Below are 14,931 nucleotides of genomic sequence, written 5' to 3'. Positions count from 1 at the left end.
AGGTTTTGCTAATCACGCGTTATTTATTTAACCTTTAAGATATTTTATTGCACTTCTGCAACGACAAAACGAACCAGCCCGGAAAAGTGAAATAAAGAAATTTAAGCGCGGTACCAGCTGATTAGCTGTCGGTGTGACCGTGGAAATATCTGTGGAATATGCCCGACTGGTCCTCTAAAACACACCAAAGTATGCCTTCTTATTTTCAAAATATACCGTAAATATAACAAATCCTAAACAGTTTTCCTCGATTTTGGTATTCTGTTAAATATTACCAGCAAGGTAAGACTCTAAGCCCTGAAACTATAATTTTATCCGGTTTTTTATTTAATTCTCTACAATTAAGCTTATTATAATTACTAGTTTTTTATTTGATTTTGGTTTAAACAAAGAAGGTGCGCCAAAATGCCATTTCATTTTACATAGTAACTACACAGCAACTACTTGGTTTTTACATATCAACAAAATATATATACCATTCATATATGGGCGTTTGGATACCCTATTATCTTTAATGTACTCCAAAATGTAATTATGAGAGTCATGAGTACCCCATACATCCTTTTAAAAATATACATATTATTTATTAGTAATATTATCAATTTCAACTGCTGGGCTTACGCTGATTTGAAGTGCTATAAGAGACTAAACATATCAATAAACAAGGGAAACACTAGATATAACGGAAAAGAAACATAAAAGAAGTTGGATTCAAAGTGTCCACAGAATATAAATGTTAAGAAATTGGTTCTGGATTCATCGTGGGAGCAAGCGTAAAATGGAGAGAGCGACTTCCTTCCTTCAGGTGACCACAGCTGCGTCATTGCCATGACGAATGAGTGTGTGCTCGTCGGCCAGATCCTCGTCCTCATTGTTCTCCAGCTGCTTTTGCCGCAGACGCAGCTCGAATACCTCGCTGATGGCATCGCGAAAGCAGATAAAGTTGTAATCAATGACGCCCTGCCGGTTGAAGTTCTCCTCACGCAGAATGCAGACCAGGGCCAGGAACTTGTTCACCTCCCGCAGATAGAGTATCGTGTTGTTGTTCAGCTTGATCAGACTAGAGCTGCCGCTGTCGAAGGCGGTCTCCTCTGAGCTGCAATGACCATAAGACTGTATCATCCACAAACCGAGATATATGGTGCGAGGACTTACCTATATATGCTGGACAGATCGATCACCACATCAATCATATCGCAGCACAGTTCATAGGTTTGCATATCCACCGGGGAAGAGTCCGTTGCAATATAAATTTTGGAAACAACATCAAAGAGAAAGGCTTTCTCTATGCCAGAGTTCTGAAAATGGTTGATGAATCAGCACTAGATTGGCAGCTCCATAAAGTACGAAAATGACAAACCGGTATAAAGATGTTGAGAAGGTTCTCCAGCGTCGGCAGCTGGGGAATCAGTTTCTGCACCACCTTGGAGAACGCCTCGAAGATCGAGTGATCGTATATGGAGGTTAGATGAAAGCTCAGATGGATCTGATTGAGACCCGCCTCGCTTAGGTCGTCCGATGACCGCTGATGTATATCACGTTGCGATTCCATTTTTGAATCATCGCTTATTCCGTCAACCTGTGGAGTGGGTATGGGAATTAAGCAGCTGCCTTGATAAGCGTCCGTATCTGAACTCACTTTGTGTATGAAAACCTCAAACTTGATTCGCTGGTTCACTTTGTAGGCCTTTATCACTGTGTTTTTGAACTTGGTCAGGGCCTCGTTGTAGTCGTCCTTGGCATCAATGACAAACACCAGGGCGCCGCAGCCACCAAAGATCATGTCCGAGTCGAAGGTGGGCTCTATGAAATCGATTTGGCCAGGAAAGTCCCATATTTGAAACTGCACAAAGCTGGAATTGTTGATGTCGTCCTTGACGATTTTGCTCGTCGATTCAAGGAAGAGCGTCTCATTGGGAGACATTTTGTGGAAGACCACCTTCTGAATTGAACTCTTGCCCGATCTGCGCAGTCCCATGAGTAAAATGCGCGGTTTCGTCTCGCTGCTGCCCGTCGAATTGGGCTCCATTTCCAGGCCATCCTGGTTGTAGGTGCCATATCCGAAATCTTTCGGGAATGTGTCTGCTGGGTAGTCGTCGTCGTCGTAACTCTGTTGATATGCAAATCAGTTATGCTCTGCTCGATTGGATTGGAGTGGGGCAAAAGAAAAGCGTGTGATGGGCGGAGGCTGCTGCTGCTGCTGCGCCAACACTGATATGGCTTCTTTGTTTACTTACCATTGTGGCTGCTAAGCTCGTATCTCGCTGAGATCTGCAGTTACTTGGACGCCAACTGTATTGGAGACTGTCGCTTGTATGCAATGGGTCTAGTTATTCCCACTAGTTAGTTTATTTTACTTAGTTTTTCGTACAAGTTTCTTATCGGAATAATTAAAGTGGGTGCACACTTACAAATTATCAGCTGTTTGGAAAAATAATTGTATCGATGTATCGATATCAATCAGCTGGTGTTTTTGTCTCGCAACAGTTAACCTTCTGTTGACCAATGGGTGTTTAAATGCAAACTTAGAAATTAATGAAAGTGAAGGATTTATAACACAGTTTAGCTGAATGAAACGGTACCCATTCGAATTGATTCGTAATCAGGGGGGATGGGTGGCTACAATAAAAATTTACAAGCAGTTTTATTTCGCCAATTTGGACAAAGTGCTTACCTATTTAAAAGGCAGGCGTTCAGTGTGTTAAGTTTGAACAGTCACATGGAATGAGCCTCGAAAATAGCAGTGAAGTCAATGTTGTTTATAGATTATAAATTTGTTAATTAAAGTTGTTCAAAGAGATGTCGAGGCGCGGGCTATTGTTGATGGGCCAATGCATGCCGTGCATCAAGCAAAATGCCTCCAAGATACGTATACGGCGTATGGAACTGGACAAGAATCTGAACATGGTTTGTGGCCGCTCTCGTCTGCTCATTCACCTGCTTGATTTCTGTTCTCCTTTCTTCTTTTAGTACTTTAAAAAGGATGATTTTTTCTTTGCCCACGATCCGCAAAAGGTGTGCAAAACCGGAGATGTGGTTCTGATACGAGAGCTTCCCGAACGCATGACCCGCCTCATCACGCATGCGGTTGAAAAAGTGGTCTATCCACTTGGTGACATAACCGATCCGATCACTGGCAAAAAAGTGGTGGTCGGCAAGTACCGAGACGACATCGAGATGGCCAACGAGCTGTTTGGCAAGTCGGAGAAGTCCTTCGACTATTCCAAGGCCCCACCACGTGGCCGGCTAGAGGGCACCAAAGACTTTACACACGGCGAGACGTACATCAAGTACCATGACGATGGCAAAGATCAGCCATTTGCCGTATAATAAGTTGGTAAATAATCCAAGTAATCGTTAAGCTTGCAAACAACCTGCCTTCCCAATCCAATTCAAAAAGGCGGCAATAAAAGATTTCTCTAAATATTTTATTTAAATTGTCGATAATCGATTTTTGCATGTCTTATTTGATTGATTTCTTTACGTATTCAAATGTATTCCTCCATCCATCTGATCAACAGTTTTATTTATGTTTATTTCGAATTTTCCTAATTCGAAAGAAGTGCTCCATTTTGGTGCCTCGACATGCCGTGCCACATGCCGCACGAAGATTCAGATTCAGATTCGATCCGTTCCATAAATTAAATTGTAAACTAATCACAATCTCTTACGATTCTAAAGTTGTACTGGAGTATAGGGTTCGCCAGGTGAGCGCTATCATCGCATAGTTTTTGCTGCAAGCGAAAAAAGGATTAAATATCCAAATAATATTTTGAATATATATTCAGCGCTCACCTGCTCCAGATCGTGGCTAGCGCGCAGCATAAAGTCGCGCAAGAAGTAGCCGTGCTCGGGCATGTCGAGGGCCAGGATCAGCTTGTTGTTGCCCAGCTGCTTGAGCACTTTCACTCCACTGCTGGCCGGAACCTCATCGTCCTCGTTGACCTGCGCATTCTCATTCGCATTGGCCTTGGCCTGATCCTCATCAATGCAGATGGACCACTGCAGCGGCTTGTTCGAGCTGTCCAGGAAAAGAGGAAAACGTTGCATTTGGGCACTGACTTGAACTCTGTTGCGACTCACTTGAAATGCAGCTCCAGATTACTGGCCTGGAGGTAGCGCGACACTGGGACTATGTAGCTAACGTTGAGGGAGCTGCCCCCGCTGGGACAGAACTTTTCCACGTCGACGGTGAGGTTGTATTGGGCGGCCAGGACGCAGCTGGAGACGCTCCAACAATCCAACTGAATGGGTGGCGGAGGGTTAACATCGGGCTTCGGCAGCTGTTCCACCTCGCTCTGGTCCTGGCTCGATGATACTGCAGGTGTCTCTGTGTCCTGTGAGGAGTGTTTGGCCTGGGCATCCCTTGGACTGGTCTCGTTGCTGCTGGCCAACGGCACTGGTTGTGTGGCTAGCACATCGGGATCCTGCTCCTGCTCGGCGGACTGCAGATCATCTTCCACATGTTGCTCCTTTACATTGGCATCTACGTTATCAGGCTGTGCCTTCGGCGGCGGTAGTTCCTCGAAGCAAACAGACTGTGGAGGGGCCAACGAAAGTGTAACCGTGTAAGGGAGGCTTCCATGACTTACCTGACAATTATCGCTGACGGACTCATCGCCAGTGCATTCCGTTGGCTGGCCAAAGAGTCCCGTCTTGAGGGTTTTGTGCTCGATCCAGTCCAGACTGCGCTGATTGGCCGACCGCCTGCCCACGCTCGAGTCCCTGAGGCCCTGAGTTTCCGGGAACACGAAACCAAAGACAGCCGAGATGGGATTGTCCACGGACTCATTGGTGTTGCTCAGATTCTGCAGATCGAGGGCATCCGGATTCTCATGCCCACCGCTGCTGTTGCGGACAGGAAGCGACGCTGGGGGCGGGTCATCCAGCGCCTGGGAGCGTGTGCGCTGAGAGGGTTCGGTGCTGACCTTGTTGGTGGTCAGTGCCAGGTTCGCCGTTGGCGGAGACACCGTCTTGTACACGTTGTAGATGACCGCATCCCCAGTGTTTAGCTTGCGTATGGCCTGGCCGACGGACGCGCCGACATCCCCGACCCCATGGGAGGCTCCCTCTGCACCCTCCGAAGTGGGACTGGCGATGGTGCCCACCACCACAATGTGTTCGTCCAGCTTCAGAGCCGACAACGGCTGCTTACCCCCCACCAGCTGCTGCTGCTGCGCATCGATGTCTATGGAGTTGTTCTCAAAGTCTTGGGGCAGGGAAATTGACTGCGACTGCGACTGGCTCTGGCTCTGGCTCTGGGACTGTGTCTGTGTGGGCTTTTCGGATGTGGAGGCACTCGTTTCATTGGCGTTGGCTGGTGGCAGCGCCCCTGCTCGTGCACCGTGCACAGCCTGGAGAACCTTCTGACTGGCCGCCTGCCGCAGAACCTCTTGGGACAGCGGCCACTTCGTCTTCTTGCTGCTGATGGTCTTGTTGCTGAATCTCGGCGCTGAAGTCGTGATGCGACTGTGTTTCCCCGACTGCTGCTGCTGGAGGTTTACCTGCGGCTTGGTCATCACGGCGGCCAGCTCCTCGGCCTCATCCTCGCCTGGACGTGGGCCCGTGGCGGCGGCGGCAGGCGGTCGGGATGTGCTCGTGGCGTACATCAGACTGGGCCAGGCCACGTGCGTCTTGTTCTTGAAGAGTGTGTGCAGGCTGTGCTGGAAGTAGTGGCGATCCTCCTCGCTCAGGTGCGAGGGCGTGTCCGTGCGGAAGATGTGACTGTTGCCAAAGAGCTGATAGCCGTCCAGCTGCTGCTGCTTGTTGTGCTCCACAAAGTACAGTGTGGACACAGCCGCCAGGCTTGAATCGGAATAGGAAATATCGGAATTAGTTAAGCTGTAAGCTGTGGAGGCTTCTCCCACTCACCAGGCTGCCATCACGATGATCAGCACAAAGATGACAATCTGTAGGGAGCGGCTGGAGCAGATCTCGTAGCCATCCCGCCTGCTGATGTACGATCTGAGGGCTCCTCTGTCTGGGAGCAGGCAGCGCGGCTCCAGCAGATCCTTGGCACGCAATTGGTGGCTGTTGTGGCTGTTGTTGGCGCGCTCCAGATGCTCGATGCGCGTCTCCAGGGACCCAGTGACCTTGCACAGCTCCTTGACGGCTCCAATGTTCTCCATGAGAATGCGATCCTGCCAAGGAAATCAATCAACAAAATGGTTTCGAGAGTTTATAGAGGTGCCCTCACCTTGTTGACCAGCAGGAAATTCTCGATGACATCGCCATTGGGCAGGACAACGCTGCCAGCCTCTTGGACCGCATCTGGTATCACCTCGCGCACCTCCTGCGCAATGACGCCCGTGTCGACGATCTCCCGCGTGTCGCTCTGCCGCCTCAGGCCGGAGTGCAGGGCGTACTCGGGCTCGTAGCGATAGCGGACAATGCGGATCTTCTGGAGGTTGCGCAGCTGCACCGAGGTGTCCAGCTCGCCGATCTCCTGCTTGGCGCGGCTGTCGCTGGGCTGGACAATGTGGCCGGAGACCTTCAGGTTGCCATGCACCACGAGACTCTCGTCCGGACGGTCCGTGTTGATGCCCACGCGACCCGCATGGAAAATGGACTCCTGGGTGAGTCCGCGCTGCCAGCACAGATCCACGTCGGACTCGAACTGGCCGGGATTGGAGGCGCGCACGATGATGCGCTCACTGCCATGGCTCATCACCGGGAAGTTGCCCGAAATGGTGTGCACATGGAGGCCCACCACCAGCTGAAAGAAGCGCTGCTCCGGATTGGGGCGCCCTTTCTTGCGCATATTGTTGTTCGTCGTCTCGGAGAAGTGCAGGCGGCCAACGGTGATCTTGCTGACAATATGCTTCTGAAGATCGATCCTGCAAAAGCAGAAGGGGAACAACAATAGAATAGATCCCATATAGCTGTGCTCATCGCCTGGTACTCACGGAACTGGATAGAATGGCTTCTTGGAGCGATCCGATTGGCTCTGCTCCACGCGGATGGTCTGGTTGGGCGCCTCGAACTTGACGCCGTAGAAATGCAAGTGAAAGGATTTGATTTTCTCAAAGCCGGACGGGGTCTTCACAAATTTGGCATCGCCCTGGAGTCGGGCATGGCAAGTAACCTGAAAGTGGTTCTTCTTCTGGCACACGTACGCGTCGTCCGAGACGCTGAAATTGAATCCCTTGTCCGCATCGACGCGGTAGTAGATCACGGACAGCTCCTGCAGGCTCTGGTCGAACAGCTTGTGCCAGTTCTCCGGCTGGAAGGCATTGAAGCGGATGCACTGTGTCTGGGCGGGATCCCCGGCTTCGCTGCCCGACCCCGACCCAGAGCCAGAGCCAGCGGCCGTCTGTCCGTCCAGGCTGTTGTCCGCCTGCGAGTGGATGCCGGACAGGGCCGGCGACACCGAGGCGGAGCAGTGTGAGTGGGCAGGTGTCTTGGCCTCAGCCTCGTGGCTGCTGCTGCTGTTGCTGTGGCTGTGCGGCGTGCTGAGGGAGTGATGGGAGGCGCGCAGGGGACTCATCACCAGGCCTGCATCCAGCTTGGCTGTGGGCGCAAACTCCGGGCAATCCAGCGTCGTGGACATCTTCCGCTTGCGGGACAGCGAGTGCACGGGCGTGGAGGGTGCCGAGGTGCGGTTCAGCGACAGCTGACTGGTCCCAATCACCTGCACCCGGTCGCCGAGGCCCAGCGAGGAGGTCAACGTGCAGGTTGATAGATTCTGGTAGCTGCCAGCACCATAAATGCCAGGCCCAGCACCCGTTTCCGGCCCATTCTCGTAGTGCTGGTAGATCATTTGCTCCTGAACCATTTCGGGCAGTTGTTGCACTTGCAACTGCTGCTGCTGCTGCTGCTGCTGCTGGTGGTGCAGCATCTGCTGCTGCTGCTGCCCGTTGCTGGGCTGCTGGCACATCAGGCTGTTGGGATTCATGATCAGCCCCGCCTCATGCTTGACCCTCACATCCGCCTGTGGCGTGGCAAAGTTATGTCCAACGATGCCCAACTGCGGCAGTGGCTGCTGCTGCTGCTGCTGCTGTTGATGCAACACGTACTGCATGTCTGTCTGCAGCATGCTGCCCGCCTGCGACTGCCCCATTGGTCCCAGACTCGAATAGATGAGATGATCCACTCCGCGCCCCGGAAGCAGCCCCAGGCCGTGTGTCTCATTGAGTGGACTGTAGGCCGGCTCGGAGCCCGAGTCGGGGGGACTCTCCGGCAGATGGCCATGGACGTGGGGCGTGCTGCTCAGGCTCATGGGCGGGGGTGTGTGTGGCGAGTCCATTTTGGTGGCGGCAGCTGCTCCGAGCCCATCATTGCCTCCCTGCTGGGCGCTGCTGTCCTCGAGGCCGCCCACTCCGGCAGTGACCTGCATGAACAGGTCCAAGGCATAGTTGTCGATTCCATCCAAAAGGTCTTGCCGAGCTGCAGGAACGATACAGATTTTGGTTACAATATTGGGAATACTTCACAATAAAATTTGATAGCTATGGGTGGGAATCATTCAATTCATTTGGAATTGAAATGTCGCACTCTTTGGCTCGTGTTTGAGGGGGGGCGTATACCGCAGATAGTAATTCCATTTAAATGTATTCAGAATTCGTCGCTTTACGATAAGAAGACCGACAGACAGGCAGACACACAGACAGACAGACGGTCTCTGTTTGATCGATATGAAAATCCGAGGAGTAATGCGATGATGCCGAGCCGTTGACGTGCCAAATAAATTTGTTGTGTAATTTATGCAGAAATACGAAAGGAACAGAACGAAAATAACTGCCGAGTATTTACCATTACCATTCAGTGCCTTGGGATAGTCCATAATTAATTATGTGAGCTGCTTCTTTGGACTACTACCACTATAGTAAATTATTTCTGAGCGATCTCAGCTCTCGTTGCTTGGCACTGCACTACTGATGGCCAAGTTAAGAGCAGCAGGCAGGCTGGCAGGCAGACTGGCAGTCGCTGTGAGCAGCATCCATGGAAACAAATTAATTTTTGTGTTCAGTTTTTGTGTTAGTTATTCTGCCCGATGCGATGCTGCCGCTGCATCTCCGAAAACAATTATCTAACGCACGTTTCAGCGAGCAGGCGGTTGATGCACTCTTCACTCTTCGCTGAGCAGTGAAAATGCAACGCAAAACGTTGGAGGTGGGCCAGGGGCTGGCTCAAAGTATATTTCGAAAAAAAAAAAACAAAAAATAAAACCCGGCCTACGGATCGGTTTACGAGTAGTACACAAATAATAATAAAAGTAACAAACGAAAGCAAAAATAACGAAGTCAAATAAAATACACTAGCAGTTTGAGTGTTCCTATGGCAGCTTCATATATGATACATGCATTTATTTATGCGATTTTCCATGAATGATATGCATACATATGTATGTACCTATGTATGTGTGCACGTACATATGTACATATGCATGATAATACAGCTTGTGGAATTTGCATGGAATAGTAGCTTCAGAAATAAACAAGTTGAATTCTTTGGAAAGATTGGAAGATAAGCAAATGGAGAAAAAAAATCACTGAAATTATAATATTTACACTTTGCTTTATAAATGTAGAGTATACATTGACACAAATAGATTTGAATTGCAAATTAAGACCCAGAATATTTATGAATATTGTTAGCTTCAAGAAACAGACAAACATTTCCTACAAATCGCAATACCCGCTGAGGTGAGGGTGAGGTATTTATAGAGAGGGGAAAAAGAAACAGCCGCACTCGTGCATCAAATATAATTAAATCGTTTTATTTATGCAATTGTATTCTTTGATGGCAAACAAATAATATTTTATTTGCACAAATGCATTGGCAGGGCAAATCACTCAAAAAACACTCCACTCTTATGTTCGCTTTTATAATTACACGAGTATTAATATTATTATTATTATTATATGTTCTGTCTTCTATTTTTATTTATTCTCTTTTGTGTCACGTCGAGCGTGGATAGAACATATCTGAGCACTGACAGAGCAGAGGGCATGCCATGAGCAGTGTGCAAATATTTGAGACCTGCGATTCCTGCGACGCGGCGGATTGTTATTGATCAAACAAGTTTGCTCGTTTCGTGCCGCACAGAAGTGGCATGCACATCCCATCTACTTACCCTACGCTCCCCTACTAATATTCAGCGGAATTCAAATATCGTACATATTTCCGAATTGTCGTAGCCGCAGACGCGAGGGCGGAGGAGGGTCTGCAGCCAATGGGTATCTATTTTTGGCAGCCAATGACACGGGACACGGGGGCCAGCCTTCGATGGGGCCAGCAGCAAGGACCCCATTTGAATTAGAATTTGATTTGGATACTTGTTATCCTTGGCCGGCGATAGAAACACGTCCAGAACGTGTAATTGAATTTGTATACTTACAAAAATCCGAGAAATCAAAGTCCATGTTCAAGTAACTTCAGATGCATCGTATCCTCATATGTCCATGTGGCTACAGCATGGTCTACCTACAAAAGAAAACATATAATTGGAGATGCACTCGTGAGCGGTGTACACAACGGACACCTTCAATTACAAAACTGGTAATAAATTAAGTTTTCCCTATACACACAGTGTCGTATCAATTAAGCAGAAGAGCCAACCAGAGCCAAGAGCCAAGAGCCAGCGGCAGAGCGGTTTGACTAGTATTTCCCTCTGTTAGTTCCCAGGAAAATCCATCGACTGTGGGAGTTGGGTGCAGTGGGTTTTATTTTGTAGGAGTAGTCTGTTGAGCTTGCAATTTGCTGTAACGGAACTGGGTACTGTTTTAGCTTCTGGCTGTCTGGCGATAAGCTCAGCTAAATGACTTCCCAAATTCCGGCACTTATGCACATTCATATAAACATGTACAATACATATTTAGTGTGATATCCAAGTCTGGCTTGAGTACAACGCAAATAACGCAAAAACACACACAGCTAAATGTTCTGAGATAAAGATAAATGAATCGCGCTTCCAACTGGAACTTGCGCGATGTCTGAGCCAGCAGCAGCAGATTTATCAGCGCTCTAAGTGGGGGTCGGGTCACAAAATAATAAAATATAATTCCACGAATGTATTATATACATAGCTTGCATTCAATACGCAACGGTACGTGGCGCCTTTAGCCAGTTCTAACGACATATAATAAACAAATGAAATGAATAATGGCCTCGCAAGCATTAAAGAACAAAAATTTGCATCTGCGACGCTCCTAAGTATGCAATAAAATTAATTTGTGACCTGACGCACACGGCGTATGCTCAATGATTGATTCAATAAAATCACCAATACTCAAATTCAAATGCATAACTAATCACCGATTTATTTGTTGAAGAAATGCCTGATGAGAGTTTCTTTTATTTTCCTTCCTCTGCCGCTGGCGCTGCCTTAATTGTGTCTAAATAAATGACTTGTTTATGTTTAATGTGAGATCGGACGACTCGTTTCTTGTGTCTCTTGTGCTAAAAGCGGTTTGGAATCCAGACTTTGACTCTCTTTGTCTGACTATTAATACCCCTCGGTACCTGAACATATATCCAGATCTTCGAAATGATATAATTATTCGAGCTATAAATGATCTTTGGCGGGACTAGCGGAATGTTAGCAAATAAGTTGCTCGTATTTCTTGTAGTCCGAATACGAATTTACGTACGCAGTTCCGACCTGACTGACTGCCTTCTTACTCGTCTCATTGTTGTTTTGTCGCAATGAATTTGATTGAATTAACGCTTTGTATCTCCTAGGGGCCTGCCTGCTCTCGCGGCTTACACAGATAAAGTACAGAACAAAACGAAACGAAACGAAACGTTTCCTCTTATAATAATATAATGAAAACTCAAGTGATTTGATTTAGTTGTATGGCAGATCCACAGCAGCAGCAGGCAGGCAGCAAGCAGGCAAGCAACTAAAAATAAATCAACCGAAAGCAAAGTCGACTCTTGTCTTGTCATGCCGAGAGTTTCACTTGATGAAACCTGTAGTCGGGTAGTCCGTGGCTCTATTGATTGTTGTTTCTATCACTAAGTCGGAAGTCAGAGGCGCCATGATGTGGCGCGTCGGCAAGCGGCAAACATATATCTAACACCATATCAATGGCAGCGGCGGCGTCTTCTTTGACCCGTCCTCATCCTCAGCATCCTTGAGCCAGCACAGCCAAGACATTGGCTTTGCGTTTGAATGGCCATTTGGCAGCGGCATTTAGCGTTTTATTAGCATTTCAATAAATTCACAGCAGCCGCTGGAGCAACGACTACTCGTATACTCTCTCGACTCTCTCTCTCTCTCTCTCTCTCTCGCGAGCCTCGCTATGAAATGGCGTGCAAAAAATAAAACACGAAATGAAAATGCTAAAGCCAATTGCAGGTATGGGGCAGGGGCAAGCAGCAATCAAATTGAGTTATAAATATGTAAAAATATAAACTTTATTCCGTTTTGCTTGGTGCTAATTGTGGGCCAGCGGGATGGGATGGCATTTACTCTGCCAACAAGTCAATTACACTTTGGATTGCTTGGACTCGAATTTGGGCAGTCTCATGACTTTTATTCCAGCCCCCTCAATCGGAGTTTAGACATCAAATGTCGCTGCCCAAGGCGTCAATCGAATTAGCAGGTGCTGGCTAAATAGTTCGCCAAATATCAAGTCAGGGGGGGTAATGGATACCGAAAAGACATTTCACAAGACTCGATACAAAACTTATGGCTCTCTGAGATACGATACTGAATGATTCAAAAGAGTTTATTATGTTTGAAACAAACTCAATGGAATTACATAATTGAATTAAATTAAATATTAATGCAATATCCCATTAACATTCTACAGCTAAATTGTGGTTGAAATGATTCATAAAGATTACAAAAACAAACGGAGGGCAGAAAAGAAAGTCTGCTTGGTTCCCCAATCAATGGAATATTCCATTTGTTATTGATCACATACTCGTATTTAGCATCTTTCGAGACGCAGCTAAACGGATCTAAAGTCGCCAGCACATGCCTCCGCGTCTCCGCCCCCGCCTACATCCCCGCACACCACTCTCCGTGGATTAGTAAAAAAATAAACTATGCTAAACAGATTTTAGCTCGGAGCAGGGAGGTCCACTCCAACCCGAGCCTCATCTTCTTCTGCATCTGTATCCACACATCTAGATTGTTATTTATAAGTATCTTGATTTATCTACATGTTACTGTGTGTGTGTGTGTGTGTGTACGGTATTTGTATACCCTTGCTGAGAGTATTACGATTATGAGCGAAAGCAAAGAAGGTCCGACCTACGACCTAATATTAGCGGTATTATCTGACTGGAAACCCTGCACAGCTCATTCAATTTGCAGCACATCATGGGAAAGAACTGTGAGAAATAGCATTGCTGTTGCTCAAGATGTTTCCTCCGTTACGGTTCCGATAAATTCAATCAAAATATAATAAGAACATGGATGGATCTGCAAGCGTATCAAAAGCTGTGGCCCCTGAAGCTGGCCTTATTTTCTTAGCTTTTACGTACACAACTGCCGAAGAGGGGCGGGTGGTGGTGGTGTATATGTGCGGTTAGAGCGGGAGCGGGAGCGGTAGCTGCTGCTGTTGTTGCTGTTGCGGTGCTTGAAACTCAACCAACCGGTTGACTTTTATGTCTTTGCTGATTTTTGCCGTAGCTTTGTTTTTGTTTGCTGCCTGGCTGATGCTGCTTTTGAGCGTCTTTTTGGGCTATGGGACAGACACGTTTTACTTTTATTTTTGTTTTTGTTTTTGTTTTTGTTTTTTTAGCGCTTGGCACAGGCTGTGACGACGAGCCGACATCTCATCCAATCGAAGCGATGAGGCGGCGCTCGCGCAGACAGGAGGGCAACCGACAAGAAACGACACAACAAAAGAGCACAGCCGCTAACCAAGTCAGCAAACTGGCCAAGATCATAGGAATCCGGACTCAATGTCTTGTCTGGGCCGTAATTTAGATGAGCGCCAAAAGCAAACATCAATCGCATCGAAAGAGATGAAGATGAAGATGTGCAAGCGCCCCCTCTGCGCAATTCGAGACAAACACCAAACAATTAATAGAAAAAACAACATTCACGCCGCATTCTTTGGATCACTGACTGAATGGAGTAATGGGATATGCGTTTAGTTTTCAGCGGCAGATTCTTTGCTGATCTGACAAGATATTTTGGCTACAAAAACAAAAACAAACATGGCTGGCTCTCCCCTGCATTTCTGTCTGTTTTGTGTGTCTGGTTTTACAGCTATTCGATTACTAATACTATTATTACTCGTGTACACCTGCTCTGGGAGTCTAGAGGCAGTGAAATCGGCTTTGCTTCGAGTCGTGTTTCCACATGTTTTATTTTACTGAGATTATTCGGAATTTGCGTAATTTCCAGTTCTTCACAAGCACAATGGATGGATATATTTGCATGCACTTATTATATTTGTGCTTTATTAAACATTACGGTATCTTTCCACACTCATACATTTGTATGCATGAGTATATATTTATGTGTTATCATTGCGCGGGGCGTATTTGCTTATTTCTCAGGCATTTCGACTAATACATTTAGTTTTAGTTAGTTTTAGCTCTCAAATTGCTGCCTTTCAAATTAGTCACATACACACACATACACTGTTATACAAAGCAGGCACTTACACTTGCACGAATTGCCGTTACTTTGATTCTTGCACTTTTTTCGTTCTATTTGGTTTGTGTCGTCGCTGCTGCTGGTGTTTCACGCTTCGTATACTCGACGCGAATGTTAACTAAGATCGCGTTTTATTTTGTTCTCTTTCGGTTTCTCCGTGTCTGTTTTGCTGTGATTTTTCTGTATTATTTTCCCCGATCCGATCCGCTGGAGCCGACAATATCTAAATACGCTGGAGTGTCCACACCAACTGGCTGATCGCATCGTATCGTGCACTCTAAAGCCGTTCGTACTCTCTCTCTGAATCTCTCTCTCTCTCTCTTCCCCATACGAATCTGTGCTCAATGAAGCTTGGCTTTGGAGTTGCC

The 14,931-nt window shown here is 47.2% G+C and overlaps 3 protein-coding genes across 4 annotated transcripts; 1 reads left to right on the top strand and 2 right to left on the bottom strand.

Annotated features, from left to right (window-relative positions):
* Positions 1-561: 561 nt before the first annotated feature.
* Positions 562-2,404, bottom strand: LOC117590719 (ras-related GTP-binding protein C). The gene is made up of 5 exons (XM_034283625.1): positions 2,238-2,404; positions 1,640-2,110; positions 1,361-1,579; positions 1,156-1,298; positions 562-1,096 (listed from the first exon to the last, which is right to left on the bottom strand). Exons 1-5 carry the CDS (start codon positions 2,238-2,240, stop codon positions 802-804), a joined length of 1,131 nt encoding a protein of 376 aa, XP_034139516.1. The 5' UTR covers positions 2,241-2,404; the 3' UTR covers positions 562-801.
* Positions 2,405-2,723: 319 nt separating this feature from the next.
* On the top strand, positions 2,724-3,437 carry LOC117592150 (28S ribosomal protein S17, mitochondrial). Its single transcript, XM_034285720.1, has 2 exons — positions 2,724-2,907; positions 2,971-3,437. The coding sequence occupies exons 1-2, from the start codon at positions 2,800-2,802 to the stop codon at positions 3,328-3,330; spliced, it is 468 nt and encodes a 155-aa protein (XP_034141611.1). The 5' UTR covers positions 2,724-2,799; the 3' UTR covers positions 3,331-3,437.
* On the bottom strand, positions 3,410-14,822 carry LOC117592134. 2 transcript variants are annotated; one of them, XM_034285694.1, is made up of 9 exons: positions 14,572-14,822; positions 10,340-10,425; positions 6,906-8,385; positions 6,197-6,836; positions 5,872-6,140; positions 4,593-5,805; positions 4,084-4,538; positions 3,796-4,021; positions 3,410-3,734 (listed from the first exon to the last, which is right to left on the bottom strand). In XM_034285694.1, exons 2-9 carry the CDS (start codon positions 10,362-10,364, stop codon positions 3,654-3,656), a joined length of 4,389 nt encoding a protein of 1,462 aa, XP_034141585.1. In that variant the 5' UTR covers positions 10,365-10,425; positions 14,572-14,822; the 3' UTR covers positions 3,410-3,653. The 2 variants fall into 2 exon arrangements, with proteins under 2 accessions (XP_034141585.1, XP_034141575.1); XM_034285684.1 differs by having other exon boundaries at positions 10,340-10,421.
* Between the last annotated feature and the right edge of the window lie 109 nt (positions 14,823-14,931).

The sequence above is a fragment of the Drosophila guanche genome, unplaced genomic scaffold, assembly GCF_900245975.1.
Source record: "Drosophila guanche unplaced genomic scaffold, DGUA_6, whole genome shotgun sequence".
Classification (NCBI taxonomy): Eukaryota; Metazoa; Arthropoda; class Insecta; order Diptera; family Drosophilidae; genus Drosophila; species Drosophila guanche.
The sequence above is the reverse complement of the archived record's forward strand: the minus strand, read 5'-3'. Positions and strand labels throughout refer to the sequence as shown.